Source organism: Elephas maximus, chromosome 11 (genome assembly GCF_024166365.1).
Source record: "Elephas maximus indicus isolate mEleMax1 chromosome 11, mEleMax1 primary haplotype, whole genome shotgun sequence".
In the NCBI taxonomy this organism is placed as follows: Eukaryota; Metazoa; Chordata; class Mammalia; order Proboscidea; family Elephantidae; genus Elephas; species Elephas maximus.
Genome location: NC_064829.1, coordinates 83,697,959 through 83,714,607, shown reverse-complemented (window position 1 = coordinate 83,714,607; position 16,649 = coordinate 83,697,959). Strand labels below are relative to the sequence as shown.

General features: G+C 45.9%; 1 protein-coding gene across 7 annotated transcripts in view; it reads left to right on the top strand.

The window, feature by feature from the left end:
• Nucleotides 1–16,649, top strand: part of ZNF516 (zinc finger protein 516) — a 128,301-nt gene that overhangs the window by 97,803 nt on the left and 13,849 nt on the right. For all 7 annotated transcript variants that reach the window (XM_049899977.1, XM_049899978.1, XM_049899976.1 and 4 more), the window contains exon 3: nt 9,989–11,443. In XM_049899977.1, the coding sequence (XP_049755934.1) occupies nt 9,989–11,443 (1,455 nt within the window). The remainder of the gene's footprint in view (nt 1–9,988; nt 11,444–16,649) is intronic.

Below are 16,649 nucleotides of genomic sequence, written 5' to 3'. Positions count from 1 at the left end.
CATTGCGTCTAGGGTCCCTGGCACCCAAAGCCAGGAATGCCACAATTTTCGTCTGTTGCATTGTGGACACAGGCTGTCTGTGTTGTGAAATGGCCTTATCCTGCACACCGACCCGAGTTTAAATCTGATGGTGATACTGAAAAGTGACAGATTTGTTCATTCTTCTGGCAGTCCATGGTATATTCAGTATTCTTCAACACCGTAATTCAGAGGCATCAAGTCTTCAGTCTTCTTTATTCATTGTGCAGCTTTCAGGTACACATGAGGCAATTGAAAATACCATGGCTTGGGTCAGGTACATCTTCGTCTTCAAAGTGACATCTTTGCTTTTTAACACTTGAAAGAGGTTTTTTGCTTCTGATTTGTCTACTGCAATACGTTGTTTGATTTCTTGACTGTCCTTGCCATGGGCGTTGATTATGGATTCAGGTAAAATGAAATCTTTGACAACTTCACTGTTTTCTTTGTTAATCGTGTTGTTGCTTACTGGCCCAGTTGTGAACATTTTTGTTTTCTTTATGTTGAGGTGTAATCCATACAGAAGTCTTTGGTCTTCATCAGTAAGTGCTTCAAGTCTTCTTCATTTTCAGCAAGCAAGGTTGTGTCATCTGCGTAACGGAGGTTGTTAATGAGTCTTCCTCCCATCCTGATGCCAAGTTCTTCATATAGTCCAGCTTCTTGGATTATTTGCTCAGCATACAGATGGAATAAGTATGGTGAAAGGATACAACCCTGGTGCACACCTGTCTTGGAAGTACAGCCAGAATGCTCCTTAAAAGCAAGGATGGTGAGACTTCGTCTCATGTGCTTTGGACATGTTATCAGAACGGATTCGCTCCTGGGGAGGGATATCATGCTTGGTAAAGTTAGAGGGTCAGCAAAAAAGAGGAAGACCCTCAGTGAGATGGATTGACAGTGGCCGCAACCATTATGAGAATAGCACAAGACCAGGCAGTGTTCCCTTCTGTTTTACATAGGGTCACTGTGAGTCAGAACTGACTTGAGGGTACCTAACCACAACGATGGCAACATGATTAAAAAAAAAAAAAAATCCTGACTTTTAAAACAAGGATTCCTATGTAAATGCATTGAATTTGGACTTCTTTTTTTCTGTTCTTTTTTTTTGATAATTAAACATTGCAACAGAAAAACTTTTAAACCACATAAATGGTTTAAAATTTAAAAATCATTTTTATGTTCAAGAATGTGTACAGGGTTACGTGTCCTCCAAAGTCTTATTCAATCTCTTAAAACACATCCTGTGAAAGAAAAACACAGGTGGTTTAAGGCGGCTGAGTGCATTCTTTGTAATGCTTGGTGAGAGATTGTAGTTTCTACGCCTTAAGAAAGCAGCACAATTGGAGGATAATGCAAAAAAAGTATTATGTGCTAATTTATTTTTGCGTTTCCTTTCCTTGTCCTTCCTTATAGACGTAGGAGCCCTGGTGGCAGTGGTTAAGCACTCAGCTGCTAATTGAAAGGATGGTGGTTTGAACACACCCAGCAGCTCCGAGGGAGAAAAACCTGGCTATCTGCTCTGGTAAAGATTACAGCCTAGAAAACCCTATGGGGCAGTTCTACTCTGTCACACGGGGTCACTGTGAGTCGAAAATTGATGGCACCCAAAAACAACAACAACATTAACATTTTAAAATGCAGAAGTGATTTAAGTACCTTCTTTTGAGCCCTGCTGGCACAGGTGTTAAGAGCTACAGCTGCTAACCAAAAGGTTGGCAGCTCGAATCCACCAGCCGCTCCTTGGAAACTCTCTAGGGCAGTTCTCCTCTGTCCTGTAGCGTCACTATGAGTCTGAATCAACTCAACAGCAATGGGTTTTGGTGTTTTTTCTCCAATTACTTCCACTATTCTTCAGCAGTTCAAATCTACCAGGTGCCCCTTGGAAACTGTGGGGGCAGTTCTACTCTGTTCTTTAGTGTTGCTATGAGTCAAAATCGACTCAAAGGCGATTGGTTTGCTTTTTTTTTTTGGTTTTCTTTATAAGATTCAATTTGTTGTCTTTTTACATGAGTGCTAGCATCTTATTCAACAAGTTGGATCATCCAAGGAAAGAAAGGTATGTGTTAGGTAGTCTGATGCTTTTTTTTTTAACCAGCTTAGAAAACATGGATTTATAAATGGGACTGTTGTCACTTCATCCAAATATGGTTTGTGAAGTTTTGTTTAATGATTTCTTTTTTTGTATTTCTTTGCATTTTCTTGAGTGGCCAAGATTTAGTTTGCCATTAAAATTTGGGGGAAAAGCAGGGTGTATAAATTACATAGTAGGAATGAAAATAGTCTTTTGAGTTCTGTTCACTTTAGCAAGGGTTTGATTAAAAAAAAAGAGAACTTAAGTTACAAGTTTTATGACTGAGTCAACGGGGGAAGTTAGTGAATTCCAGATTTCTAGAAGGTGATTACGTTTTATGACGGGACAAACTACTCCTTAGTAACAGAAAGCTGTGGGTGAAAACCAGAGGTGTTTGGTTAACCTTTAAAGTGTTGATCTTGTACTTCCTGAATTGAACAGTCTTTGAAAAGTTTCTCTCCCAAATTCTAAGCTTTAAATTTTCTCATGTAACATGGCTAATTTGTGTAGTCAGAAATCCCTGTATTTAATTTGGAACCATATTTCTTCAGTTATCAAAATACGGCTTCCAAAGTGTGAAGATATTTACATATTTCTCCATAAACACAAGTAACTTACAGTTCTGCAAGTTATTTATGTTAATAGAGTATCATTTAAAATGGAGACTTTTGTGAACTCAGTCCTACAGAAGAGGTAGGATGAGCCATGTAGAATATAAAATAGACGTTCAGTTACAAAGAAATTTAAAAATACATTATTAGGTTATCACAGTAGTTTCCTTGTCGTTAGACTTTTTTTTTTGTAGTTCACGTTGCATGCGTGATGATATATATCAGGAAGCTTTAAAACCCTTCTTTAAACTTTTTTGACTAAAGGACTCAAGTGTCCCAGGTAGATACTGGACAACTGGCAGTTAAATTTTCAAATTATTCTATATGAAAAACCAACGTTGTCCTTTTATGAAGAGTGAAATGCAAACCCAGCTGGTTATTTTCACTTTGCATGGAGATGATGCCTGGGTCACCCCCCAAGCCCCACCCTGCCCCGTGCCTCTGGAAATGCTTCCTGGTTCTTGTTTCTTGCTCTGACCCTCTTAGCTAGGGGACTTGTTAATATGCACTCCTCTGCCCTCCTGTGTAACAGAAATACGAAGTTTGTCTTTGTCTTTTGGTGATTTTCCCTTATTTTTCCAGAAGGAGAACTTCCAGATTAAACCAGCCTGTGACGCTGTCTCCAGCAGTTTTTTGCTTCCTTTGCGTAGAAAGCTGAGATCTTGCTTTTCAGTTGAAAAGCTGCATGTATGTTACAGTGAAATCTTTCTCTCCAGTATTTCCTGCGTTCTACCCCCAATCCTCCGCCTGCACCTCATGTGTCAGCCGAGAGATATATCTTCATCCCATTTCATTTAGAAGCGGTTGTTTCTAAGATTCTTTGAGTGCGAATATCTTGCCAGGGACTATTTTTTTCCCCAGACACTCTTGGGATTTTCTCTTCCTTAATTCCTTGCATTTCATTGTCTTAGTAACTCCCAAGTTTCAGCTAAATCTTGATGCCGAATCGTTCTTGTTTGTCTCAAAACATCTTACCTTTGTTCTGCCCAAAATCCTTTTTGCTTACCAGTTTCCCCTTTTTAAGCGGGATTAAAAATTACAAAAGAAGAATCTTCTGAGTGGCACTATTTAAAAACTGATGTTCTCGCACCGAGGTTTTGGTGACTAGTAATATTTGTTGTAAAAGTTGCTAGAAATTCACGAATATTAAAATTAACCACAGAAATCCTCACATCAGTTTTACTATAATAGTTCGTAATTGTGAGACGTCTTCACACTTACAGTGCTTTGGATATTTTATCTTTGGAGGAGAGTTGCCATAAACTCTCTAAAATCATGAATATAATTTGGATGTAGGCTTTGCCCTTTTGTATCCCAAGTACCTATTCACTTGTCCCTCTGCCCTCTACACACTTCTGTGGGATTCCTTTTGTAGGTCTTTTCAATAAAAACGGATGGAGTGGTGGGGCGGGGGCAGGGGGGTGGGGAGTGAAGACTGTCTCATAATTGCAGCTGCTGAGATGAGAGGGAAACCCTGGTGGCATAGTGGTTAAGTGCTACTGCTGCTAACCAAAAGGTCAGCAGTTGGAATCCACCAGGCGCTCCTTGGAAACTCTATGCGGCAGTTCTGCCATGTCCTATAGGGTCGTCATGAGTTGAAGTAGCCTCGACGGCAGTGGGTTTTGGGATGGATTTTAAGAGACTGAGACAGTTAATCGAATCTCACACTTGAGGTTGTACACAGACCACTGCTGGGTCAGGAGGGGGCATCTCTTCCTAATTTTATTTGCAGCTTCACCTAAGTTCCTGAGGGTGGAGGGCTGGTTCTTTGCGGTGGGAGAGAAGCTGGGCAGAACCTCAATTTCACATCTCCAGATGACTGGCCCCTGGAAGACAGACTGGGTGGACGTCACCATGTGAACAAGTGGCACAGTGTGGCAAGTGGTGCTTGTTAGCTGCCATCAAGTTGATCCCTGACTCATGGCAACCCCTGCACATTGTGATCAGACCATTGTGCTCCATAGGATCGTCATTGGCTGATTTTCGGAAGTAGATTGCCAGGCCTTTCTTCCTAGCCTGTCATAGTGTGGAAGCTCCACTGGAACCTGTTCAGCATTATAGCAACATGTGAACCTCTACTGCCAGATGGGTTGTGGCTGTGCTTGAGGTGCATAGTCTGGGAATTGAACCAGGTACCCTCATGGAAGGCAAGGATTCTACCACGGAACACAACTGCACACACCTCGTTTTGGTGAGAGGGGCCCATTTCCAGAATTGCATGACCTTAGAGTCCTCTGGAGTCCACTCTGAAGATCGGGAACACTGGCTACAGGTAGGAAGCTTGATGTTCTACCAGGTCCAGTGCAGTTGCCTTTCCCGACCTATCCACGTGAGCTACATTTTATAAAAAGATATTCTACCATGGGGTCTGCTTTCCCCTAGCCGTTACTGCACAGGGTCACCTGAGGAGGAGGGCGCAGCCAGCAGCCTCGCGATCGCAGTCACGCTGGTGTCACACTGGTCTGCAGCATTTCCACCTCTGGGGTCCCTGCAGAGGGGTGGTATCTGCACAGTCCCTCTGTCTTAGCTGGGAATGAGGATATCTTTTACTTTCCTTTTCCAGATCTAGGCCACATTAAAACATTCATTACAAACTATTTAAAAAAAAAAAAATCACCGTGGTAAAATATAACAAAAACTTTGCCGTTTTAGCCACTTGTAAGGAAAAATTTAGTGACATTTTTACATTCACTGTTTTTTTTTTTTTATGTTGTGTAGCCATCACCACTATCTGTTTCCACACGTTTTTCATTTTCCTGAATAGAAACTCTGTACCCATTAAGCAGTAACTCTGTTTCCCCCTCGTAACCGTGAATCTACTTTGTGTCCCTATGCATCGGCCTGTTCTAGAGAGTTCACGTGAGTGGGATCTTACAGTGTTTGCCCTTTTGTATCTGAATTGTTTGATTCAACATAATGTTTTCACGGTCCATCCATGTCATAGCATGTATCAGAACTTCATCTGTCTTTATGGCTGAATAACCTTCCATTTTATGGTTAGAACACATTTTGCTGATCCATTCATCTGTTGATGGACGTTTGTTTTTTTCCCACCTTTTGGCTATTGTGAATAGCGCTGCAGTGAACACTACTGTACAAGTATCTGAATCCCTGCTTTCAATTCTTTTGGGCGTATACTTAGGAGTGGAATTGCTGGATGTAGGGTGACTGTGTTTAACTTTTCATTACAAAATCTTTCATTCTTTATTTTCTAAAAGGCACAGTCTAAGGGAACCCTAGAAAATGGGACACCTGGTCCATTTAAGAGCTAGCAGATCAAATTGGCCGTGTTGATTTTATTGAGTGTTAATGTGCCATTTCACTGTCCAGCTGATAGCACAGGTCAGATCTGGCCAGTTACATACCTGTTGAGCTCACCACGTCTTCTCCAAGACCAGGTTCTTTGTCATCTTTCACTGTGTGGAGGGCCTGGGAAGAAGCACATTTGCACATTCACTTTAAGATGTGCTTGACCTGACCTGAGTGTATTAAATGGACCTGAGAGGTACTTGCGGAGCTGTTCTCTTTTCAGCTTTTCTGATTTGCTAGTGGTTCACCCCAGCATGTCCTGAGTCCCAGGAACAGAGTCTGCTGCAGTAGTCTGCTCCAGGCCCTTGGGGTGCCAGGCAGTGGTCCATGGAATCCATCCCAAGGGCAGTGGGCATACGACCAGCACTGGGGAGACTCTCCAATCGTGATTCAGAAATCCAGAATGTTGTAGGGTGCTCCTGTGAAGATTACAGACTGGAAAACCCTATGGAACAGTTCTCCTCTGTCACACGGGGTTGCTATGATTTGAAATGGCTTGACAGCACCCAACAAGTCCCTCTCTCTCTCTCTATATGTGTATATACATACACATACATATAAGGAATCCTGGTGGCGCCCTAAGAGTTCATTTGCTTACCAAAAGGTTGGTAATTCGAATTCACCAGCCACTCATTGGAAACCCTGTGGGGCAGTTCTACTCTGTAGAGAGAGAGATGACACATACACCACTGAAGGTGGTTGATTTGCTTCAAGGAACTGGCTCACAAAAATGTGAGTGGCTAGTAAGTTCCCAAATCCATAGGTCAGATAACGGTCCCCAAATCTGTAGGTCAGGTAACAGAAGAGTGAAGAGAGTTCTGCCAAAATATCTATTTATAGGCGGCAGAACACATCCTAGGGAAACTGCCTTCTCAACTGATGATGCATTATATTAGATGACATCACAGAAGGTGACCTGCTCTACCCAAGGCTGGTGATCTAATCACATCTAACTACCCATGACAGCAGCTAGACTAGTGTTTGGCCAAACCATGGGGAACCATGGTGTAGTCAAGTTGACACATAAAATTAACCATCAGATTGCCCATTTCCAAGGAACCCTGGTGGTGTAACAGTTAAGCGCTCAACTACTAACCAAAAAAGGTTGGTGATCTGAATCCACTGGCAGCTCCACTGGAGAAGAGACCTGACGGTCTGCTCCAGTAAAGATTACATCCTAGGAAACCCTATGGGGCACCTCTATTCTGTCACATGGGGTCTCTGTGAGTCAGAATCAACGTGACAGCATACAACCAGCACCCTATTTTCATTTGTCTCCCCAAACTTAGTAGGTCATCAGCAGTTCCATCTTCGTGTTGCTGGTATCCTCTGGTGACAGCTCCTGGTGACATGTGACCACGTTCCCCCCACCCCACCTCCTGCCCAAGGACTGTCTTGATATCCCATGGGAGCCTTTTGTCGACACCCTCCCCATCAATCAGTAACTTACTATTTTGTGTCTTCAGTCAGAAGTACTGGATGTCCCACCGTGTTGCTTTATGACCCTTTCTTGGGGCATAAAATGTGGGGACTTGGCCGCATGGGTTTTGGAAGCCCTAGATATGGGGTGCTGCACTGCTGCTCATGGCCTCCTTGCTTCAATTTCAGATTCTACTACAAGTTTTCATATATTTTTATTTTTTTAACATGGGAAGAGTTAGATGTTTCCCCCAAGATACTACTCCCTTTGAAAAATTAAAAGTGAATTTCACATGGTGAGCATTCAGGCTACGTTGGACAAAGGTGTAAGCCTCTCCTTCTGGGTTTAATTTCAGGTTCAGTACACAACTGGCATCGGCAGAGCGTGCTAGGACCACCCACTCTTTCGCTTTGGGAGTAATCGTGGGGTCCGTGTGTAATGGATAAGTAACCGGTTGAGGCTGAATCGACCCCGACTCATGGCGACCCTATGTCAGAGTAGAACTGTGCTTCATGGGCTTTTCAGTGGCTGATTTTTTGGAATTAGATTGCCATGCTTTTCTTCTGAGGCGCTTCTGGATGGATTCAAACCTCCAGACTTTTGGTTAGTAGCTGAGCATGTTAACTGTTGGCATTACCCAGGGACTCCTCTTCCTATCAACAGATAAATATGCCTGACTTTATTTCCATGTTAGCTTTTTAGAGTGGGTATGAACCCAACAACTTGCTCCTCCTTTGTCTCACCTCCGCACCCAGTCTGTGAGGCACATTGGTTTCTGCGGATATAATCTTTTAAAATGGTTTGTGGAAGCTCATTAGCTACATACTAATTGGAAACGAATATTTATTATTGTGCCCCTTTGGTTCCCTGTAAATTTATCCTGTGAAGAAAGCTTGTCCTGCTTTGATGAAGGTCCCTTCTGAATAGATTTTTTTATATATCATTTTGATGGGATTCCTGTGTCTTAACTCCAAAAAATTCCTTAGAGAATTTTTAAAGAATGTTCTGAGTCAGTAGATGCCTACATTCTACTGAACGTTAAAATCTCTACACACCTTCTTTAAAAGAAAGTTATGTCAGGCATTCTCAGGAGAGATGGCATCACCTTTTCCTCCTCTGTGTCTTACAGCACGGCGTGAGACACACCCCTGAGGGCATAGAGTAGCCTGGAGATGGTGGGCAGCAGAAAGAGATACAGATGCAGTTGTGGTCAGTGCAGCGTGTCTCATGTCCTGTCACGCTGAGGGTCTAACATATCCAGAAACATTTGAACACTTCCTAAATTATGATTTCTGGGTAGAAACAAACCCCTGTAGTCTGATTTGGGGAAACATAAACTCTCATCTCTGCAAGGCCAGCGAGTTCGGCCTAGACTTGTGGGGGTGGTGGGGGGGGGGAGGGGGTTCACCTGGGTCTCTGTGCTCTCCTGCAGCACAGAGGCTCAGTCACACCCAGCCTTGCCGCGACACGCTTTCCTTTGATAGGGACACACACGGGCTCTCTGCATAAGTCACAACGCAGGTCCCTGCCTCAGGGTCTTGAAAGGTCTGGGGCCATCTCTGTGCTCTTGTTTCCTGCATACAACCTGTGGGGGCAGGTACAGAAATGAAGAGCTTGTCTTGCTCTGCCTCACGGGGCCTCTGAAGGCAGTTTCTAGAGGCCAGGTTTGGACTTTGGATCTTTGAAGACAGATTCAACCAGGGCCGTGACTGGGCTAGTTAAAGCTAGTACTGTAGTCCAGGCATTTTGGGGGCAGGTGATGGGATACTTTGGATGGAGAAGCTATTTTCCAATCCTCTCTGCCCCGTACCAGCTTTGTGACCCTGGGTTGGCTACTTACCTTTTCTGAGTTTCCTACCTTGAAATGATCAGGTGATTGGGGAGCTCTTGCCTTTCCTCTCAAATAATGAGATCACACATTTGAAATACCTTTGAAAATTGTGCAAAGCCTTATACTGTTACAAAGAATTAAGTTGTTTTCCTGGCTTTTAATATAACTAGTTACCTTCTGTTAAGTAGAAATAATGTAGTGACTCGTATCTTCATGTGCAGCTACTGTATATTTTTCTGTACTGTTTTGTGGGTCATATTATTCTATGGAATAAAGAAATTCCACCCCAGACATCCTCATATGGCTCTTAAGTTTGGTTTGCACTTAATGGGGGCGCGTTAAGAGCAAAGCAAACTCAAGAGCTGTGTTCTTTTCCTGAAGATGGGGTGCACGCATGTCTGTTAATACAACCAGACTGCCTTTGGTGTGCTTCTCTGAGACTGGAGTCTCTTGAGTGCAAATGGTTAAACTGCTCAGCTGCTGATCCAAAGGTTGGCAGTTCGAGTCTACCCAGAGATGCTTCAGAAGAAAGGCTGGGTGATCTACTTACAAAAAATCAACTGAGGAAAACCCGTGGAGCACAGTTCTACTCTGAGACACATGGGTTGCCATGAGTTGGGGTTGATGTCGAAGGCACCTGTTTTTTGTCCTCTCTGTCACTGTTAAAGCTCTTGGTCTTTGTGTTACATCCGAGGTGGTAACTTCACGTCTCACTTCACGTTTTCCAGGGGGAAAGGCGTACCACTGCGGCTCTCCTGAGGAAGCAGCGCCGGCTGTGCTCACCAGTGGAGGCCAGAGCCACCCGTTTGGGGATAAAGTGCCAGGAAAAGGTACCGGCGGCTCCAAAACGGGGGTCCCAGCTCCGGTCAGCCTACTTGAAAACAATAGCAGAGATACTTCCAGAAGACCAGAACCACACAGATTCTCTCTTAACCTGAAAATGCCAGCATTTCACCCCAAGCCCGAGGGACCGGGTGATGCCACAGGGCGCCCTGCCAGCACAGAGTGCCCAGGCGTTATGGACCCGATGCTCCCCCTGGACAGACCGGCACGGCCCCCCCAGGAGAAGCCCCCCTCGGATTCACTCAGCAGGGAGCCCCTGGGGGGCGGGCCGTGGGCCCCCGAGCCAACACCGCTGGACCTGAGCGCGCGGTCCTCGCGGGGTGCGGGTGGCAGGGAAGCGGCGTGTGCGCTGCAGGCGGCGCTGCCTGTGCACCCCTGCCCGTACTGCAGCCACCGGACCTACTACCCCGAGGTTCTCTGGATGCATAAGCGCATTTGGCACCGCGTCAGCGGCAGCGCCGTGGCGCCCCCGTGGGTACAGCCCAATGGCTACAAGAGCATCAAGAACCACCTGGTGTTCCTGGCACGCAGTGGCCGCACTGGTCCCCCACCTGCGCTGGGCGGCAAGGAGTGCCAGCCGCTGCCCATCGCTCGCTTTGCCCGTACTCAGGTGCCGGGCGGGGCACCGGCCCCCAGGGGTAGTTCCTCACCGCTACTGGGCGTGGCCACGAAGGCCACTGGGCCGTCCCGGGGCAAAGAGGGGGCTTCAGGGGGCCCCTGCGAGCAGTGGGCGTCCAGCCCCGACGGGCACCGCCAGGTCCGGCCCGGCTTTGCCCCTGGGCAGAGTGTGCCCGCGGCCCCTGCAGCGCAGCCCAGGCCCAAGCCGGAGCTCAGTGCCCAGCCCACCCCCGGGGGCGGTGCTTTCAGCAGAAGTGCCACCCCCACGCCGTCTGTCATTGCCCGGGCTGGCCCGCCGGTCCCCAGCAAGCCAGGTGAAAAGCAGGGAGTTCCCCCCATGGGACCTGGCCTGGTCTCCCCGCCCAAGCACAGTGCCCCGGACTCTGCGAAAGCCAAATTCAGCCCCCCACCACCGTGTCAGCCTCCCGGGAAAGGCGACAGGGCATCCCCTCTACCTCCCCGCGAGCCCCCCTCCAAGGCCGCCCCCGAGCCCAGGACGCTGGGCGGTGTTGGCGCGGTGGCCAGGGGCAGTGCGGCCGTGCAGGCTCAACCCTCGGCGGCCGGCGCGCCCCCTGAGCTACGCTCGGTCAAGCAGGAGCCAGCCGCTGAGGGCCACGAGAAACGCCTGGACATCCTCAGCATCTTCAAGACGTACATTCCAAAGGACCTTGCCACTCTCTATCAGAGCTGGGGCGCCAACGGCCCCACCCTGGAGCACCGAGGTAAGACTGTGCCCATTCCTAATGTGCCCCTCCCCGGCGACGGCTGGATAGCCTCCCGAGGGCCTGGCACGGGGCCATCGCCTGGCTCAGCTTGGTGCCCTCGCCGGCCCTGGGCCCTGTGTGCACAGGGCTCCCCCAAGCCCCTTGTTCTTTTTTTTTTGTGAAAGTATACATAACAAAACTTATACCCTTTGAGCCATTTTTACATGTTCAGCACATTGACAGTGGTGACCTACTTCACATTGTCACCGTTCATTCTCTCTGCCCATGTGGTTAACGTAGGCTCTCTGCCCATTAGAGGTCTCAAATGTGTTTGTGAGTCACTGTTGATTATTATTGTTATTAGACACCAATCCTGAGGTACTGGGAAGAAAGGGAGACAGCCACGTTGAAGGGTATTTTGTCAGGAACGTGAGCACAAACCAACTCCCACAACTTTACAAGAAGACACATTTTGCACGGCTTTGCTTACTAATGCTGGAGTACTTGTTACCTATTTTTTAAAATTATGTATGTATAAAAATCATACTTAAAATAGTCCCTTTGAACCTGGAGAAGGCAGTGTTTGGGGGTGAGGGGTGCTGACAGAGGTGCTCTGAGTCCCCCCTTGGCGATTTCTGAGTGGCCGTGGACCTTGGTGACCATGTAGGGTTTCTCACTTGGGGTCTCATGGTACATGGTGATGCTGGACATTGTCTGCACACATAGCCAATGGGGGCAGCCTTGTTGAGTGGGGCAGCCTTGTTGAGTGGGCACAGTGGTGTGTTTGCTTATGTGCAGTGTTATAGAAAAACCAAAATAATTTTCAATATAGAAAACAACTCATGTTTTCTGCACTATTATGAGTTTTGCCCTTGAAGCTTTTGTTTGTAGCCGTTGCTGGGTTTTGCTATCTCGCAGGTTCAGTGCCCTGTTACCTTTGCTCACAGGCAGCACTTCTCATGAGCTTTAGAGAGAAGTGGAGGGCCTGGGCCCAGGGGTGGTGGGTGGTGCATGGTCCATGGTGTGAGTAGGAAGCAGAGATCTCTGACCCCCTGCTTATTCTAAGATCCTTCTCCCTGCTCCTAGCAAACATGCTCTGTGCTGAAGATATAATTTGGGAGACCCAGTGTTAGGAAAGAAACCCTGGTGGTGTAGTGGTTAAGAGCTACAGCTGCTAACCAAGAGGTCGGCAGTTCAAATCCACAAGGTGCTCCTTGGAAACCCTATGGGGCAGTTCTACTTTGTCCTTTAGGGTTGCTAGGAGTCCCAATTGAGTCAACGGTTTGGTTTCCTCTTTTTTTAGTGTTATGAAGGAGCCCTGGTGGCACAGTGGTTAAGAGTTACTGCTGCTAACCAAAAAATCGGCAGTTCCAATCCACTAACGCTCCTTGGAACTCCTATTGGGGCAATTCTACACAGTCCTTTAAGGTTGCTGAGTCAGAATTGGCTCAAAGGCAACGGGTTTGGTGTTTTTGGAGTGTTAGGAAGTTGGACCCAGTGAACCAGGTAGCTGAGGGTTTTCACGTTTTCAAATATCATTAAAGTAAGTGAATTTTACAGTGTCAGCAGTATTTTTCAGACATGGAAATCATTTGCCATAAAATTGGATAGAAATGTATCGGTTGGCCTTTTGGTGCCGACCTCAGCTCTTCAAGTACTTTCTCAGATCTTGAGGCAGGAACGTTGTCAAGGTTGAGTGGTGCTCCAGGTTTGGTGACCTCGGGGTCTTCCTGGGGGCCCCTTGCGTCCCGATTCAGATCCTCTTGAGCGCGCGCCCCCGAGCGTGAGTGCGTGCCCCCCAGCGTGAGTGCGTCCCCCCCAGCGTGAGTGCGTGCCCCGAGCGTACATTTGCTTAAGTGCTTTCAGCAACTTTGATGTAGTCAACCTAGCTGGACATTTAACTTGTTACAGGCTTAAGGACCTGTGCCAATGACATAGTTCCAAACCTGCCAGTTTACACTCGGTAAGGAGCCCTGGTGGCTCAATGGTTAAGTGCTTGGTTGCTCATTGAAAGGTTGGTGGTTTGAACTCATGCAGCTGCTCCGCGGGACAAAGACCTGACAATCTGCTCCTTTAAAGGTTACAGTCTGGGAAACCTTACGGGCAGTTCTTCTCTGTCACATGGGGTCGCTGTGAGTCAGAGTTGACTCCACCGCACCTAGCAATAACAAAAAGTGGCATATTTGCTTTTTTGCAGGCTCTTTGTGCTACCTTCTTGCTGGTGCCTTTTATTTACTTGTCCAAGAAATTTTAAGTGGTTTCCAGTTCAGGTTTAGATTTTGAAATACACGGTAGTCTGCAGTGTATTCCTTTTCCTTGGTGTTTTTTTTTCGTAATTAATGATTCTAAGGACTTAAAAAATTTTTTTTTTATGGAGGGAAGTTAAGTGTTTATCTTTCAAATGTGAAAAATACTAACCTGTCCATAGGGCATATATGCTCCTCTTGGGTAATATATTCTTCTACTGTACACGCTGAAATATGGTTAGGTGTAAAGTCAGAAGTTGATGGTTTTCAAGTTCACTGAGATTTGAGTTCTTTCAGGGAAGCGTTTTAAATGCTTGGTTTTAATGCACTTATTAATAAGTACATTTTTAGAACCATAGCTTCCTGGGCTCAGAAAAAAACCTAGGATCAGCTTGTCTAAGTCTGGTCATGAGGGTCCCTGAGAAGAGGCCGAGCAGTTTGAAGGCCGAGTGCCCCCAGCCAGACGGACCTGCTTCTCCTGGCTGTATCTTCTTGGGTTTGCTGGGCCCAGACATGGCTGTGCTCTCTGTTGGCTGTGGGTCTCTGCTTGGGGCTATTCAAAACAAGCTGAGTGCGTTTCTAAGTGACAGCCTTTGAAATACCCACACTCTCCTCTCTCACCCTCCTGGGCCTTTCCTTCCTTGGCCACTGTCCCCATCTGTCAGCTGCTCCTCACCTAGCCTCCAGAGCCCTCATGGTTTGTTTTGCCTCATTGGAATGCTTTGTCATGATGCTCTTGAGTTGTGGCTGGGAGGAACCCGGCGGTCTTGGCTGGCCTGACAACCTGAGAGGTGAACAGAATAGTAATGTTTCCTGTGATGGGGAATCCATTTCTATTATTGCAGCCTAGGAAAGATGTAAGGGGCCCTGGTGGTGCAGTGGTTAATTGCTCAGCTGCTAATGAAAGTTTGGCAGTTTGAACCCACCCAGTGGTTATGTGGCACAACAGACCTGGCGATCTGCCTCCGTAATGGTTACAGCCTAGGAGACTCAATGGGGTAGTTCTCCTCTGTCACATGGAGTCACTATGAGTCAGCATCGACTTGACGGCATTTAATAACAGGAAAGATGTGCAACCAAAAACAAAAAAAAAAGTTATTGACACACTAATGAATTCAGGAGCAACTAAACCTTCCGCAGTGTTTGTTTCTTCGCCTGTTGCTGCTCAGCTATTTCTTCCTTATTGTGTGTGTGTACAGTGGGTTCTTGAGTCATGACTCTAGAGTCTTATTTCCTTCCATCTCTGTGTCATCTTTTTGATTTGGCTGGTTATACTGCCTGCTAGAACTTGCTGTGTGCTCATCCTGCTGTCAGTGATTGGCAAGACTGAAGACCACAACTTCTCCATACAGGTCATTGGTTAAACATACTGTGACAACATCCTCTTTCTTGCAGTTAGGGTAGGCAAATCTGAAGGATAGAATTTTCTAGAAGAACTGTGAGAAAAAAATGTGTGTGTATGTATGTAAACATTTGTGGTGTACATGAAACCGTTATGGGCGCTAGGCTAGGAGTGTGATCCTGTGACTCTTTAGTGGATATGTTGTTTGTTTGGGGGACACTGTCCTTTGGTGATAACCCTAAGACATCAGGCTGTTTATTCAGAAGTTAAGACAATTTTCAGAGACCTTTCCTCACGTGTATTTGCCTGGGTGACATTTACACAGAAACGAATAGTCTAGAAGCCCTATCAAAGAGGAACGGTGTCACATGGAAGCGACCTTTAGGTGACCATCCTCCTCCCCCTTTGGGCGCACAGACTAACCCATGAAGAATTAAAAATGCCACATTTTCTGTCATCATTGTACGGCGTGGCTACCAAGTCTGGGAACAGATGGGAATGTAAGATAAATGATTCATTTATGTTATACTAGTAGTAAAATAATACTTATGTGTACAGACTTTATGGCCAGCCTAGATTACACGATAGTATGGATTTTAGAATAAAAAACGGAAGATTCATTTATCCAAGGAAACATTAATATGATGATGATAAGGTTTGTCCTTTAAGCAATTGGATCTTTGGTGTGTGGAATCTTTCTGCTCTCTTTTTATGAAAGGGCATATCACACTGTAATGAAATGGGAAGTAGCAGGGACTTGGTGCCTGTTGGATTGTGTCTGTGTAAGAACCCGCAGGCCTTTTCTTCACTTCTCGGTGCACGTTCTCGGCACAAGTTCAGTTTCTGGGTCAGAGCATCAGTGATGTTTGCTCCCGAAGTAGCCTCCAATTCAGTTGAACTTTGTAACTTTTGCGATTAACTGAGAATTTTGGGATCTCTTGGACACAAAGGGCAAAGGTCTTTTCTTTAAAATGTTAAAGGGAAAAATCATGTGGTGAAACTCATGGGAAATGGATGTGTGTGAATAGGTTCATGAGTGTGTGTGAGTATGCGTGGATATGAGAGCATGTGAGTGTGTGAATGACTGTAAATGTGAGGGTGTGCATGAGTGTACGTGAGGGTGTGTATACGAGAATATGTGAGAGTCTATGTACGTGAGAGAGTGTGAGCTGGTGCACTCAGAATTCAAGAATAAGGATGATGAGTAGAAGTACTGGTGTTCTCTGCTACTAGATTGGAAGGAAATAGCATCTAGAAGGCTCATTTGGAAATACAGTGATGACCTGGTGTTTGAATGTTGAGGGTATTAGATGCGTAATGACATCTTGTTTATCATCACCATTACTTGGTATCGTGTGCTGACGTAGTTAGCATCTACATGAAGGTGTAGTCACATTATACCTAGGAAAATCCAGATACCTGAAATGATTTTCTGAGGTGATTTTCATAGGAACAATAAGAAGAATAGGACCAAGTTCCTCTTAAAGTGGAGACCTTCCTAGACCAAAATAAGTGAAAGACAGTTAGCCCCAAAGGCTTACATGTTAGCTATTTGACCAAAGCTGACGGTGGCAGTCTTCTTTCACGCTAAATACATAATGCCAAAAGAACTCTGACGGTTATGTATCCAGTTTCT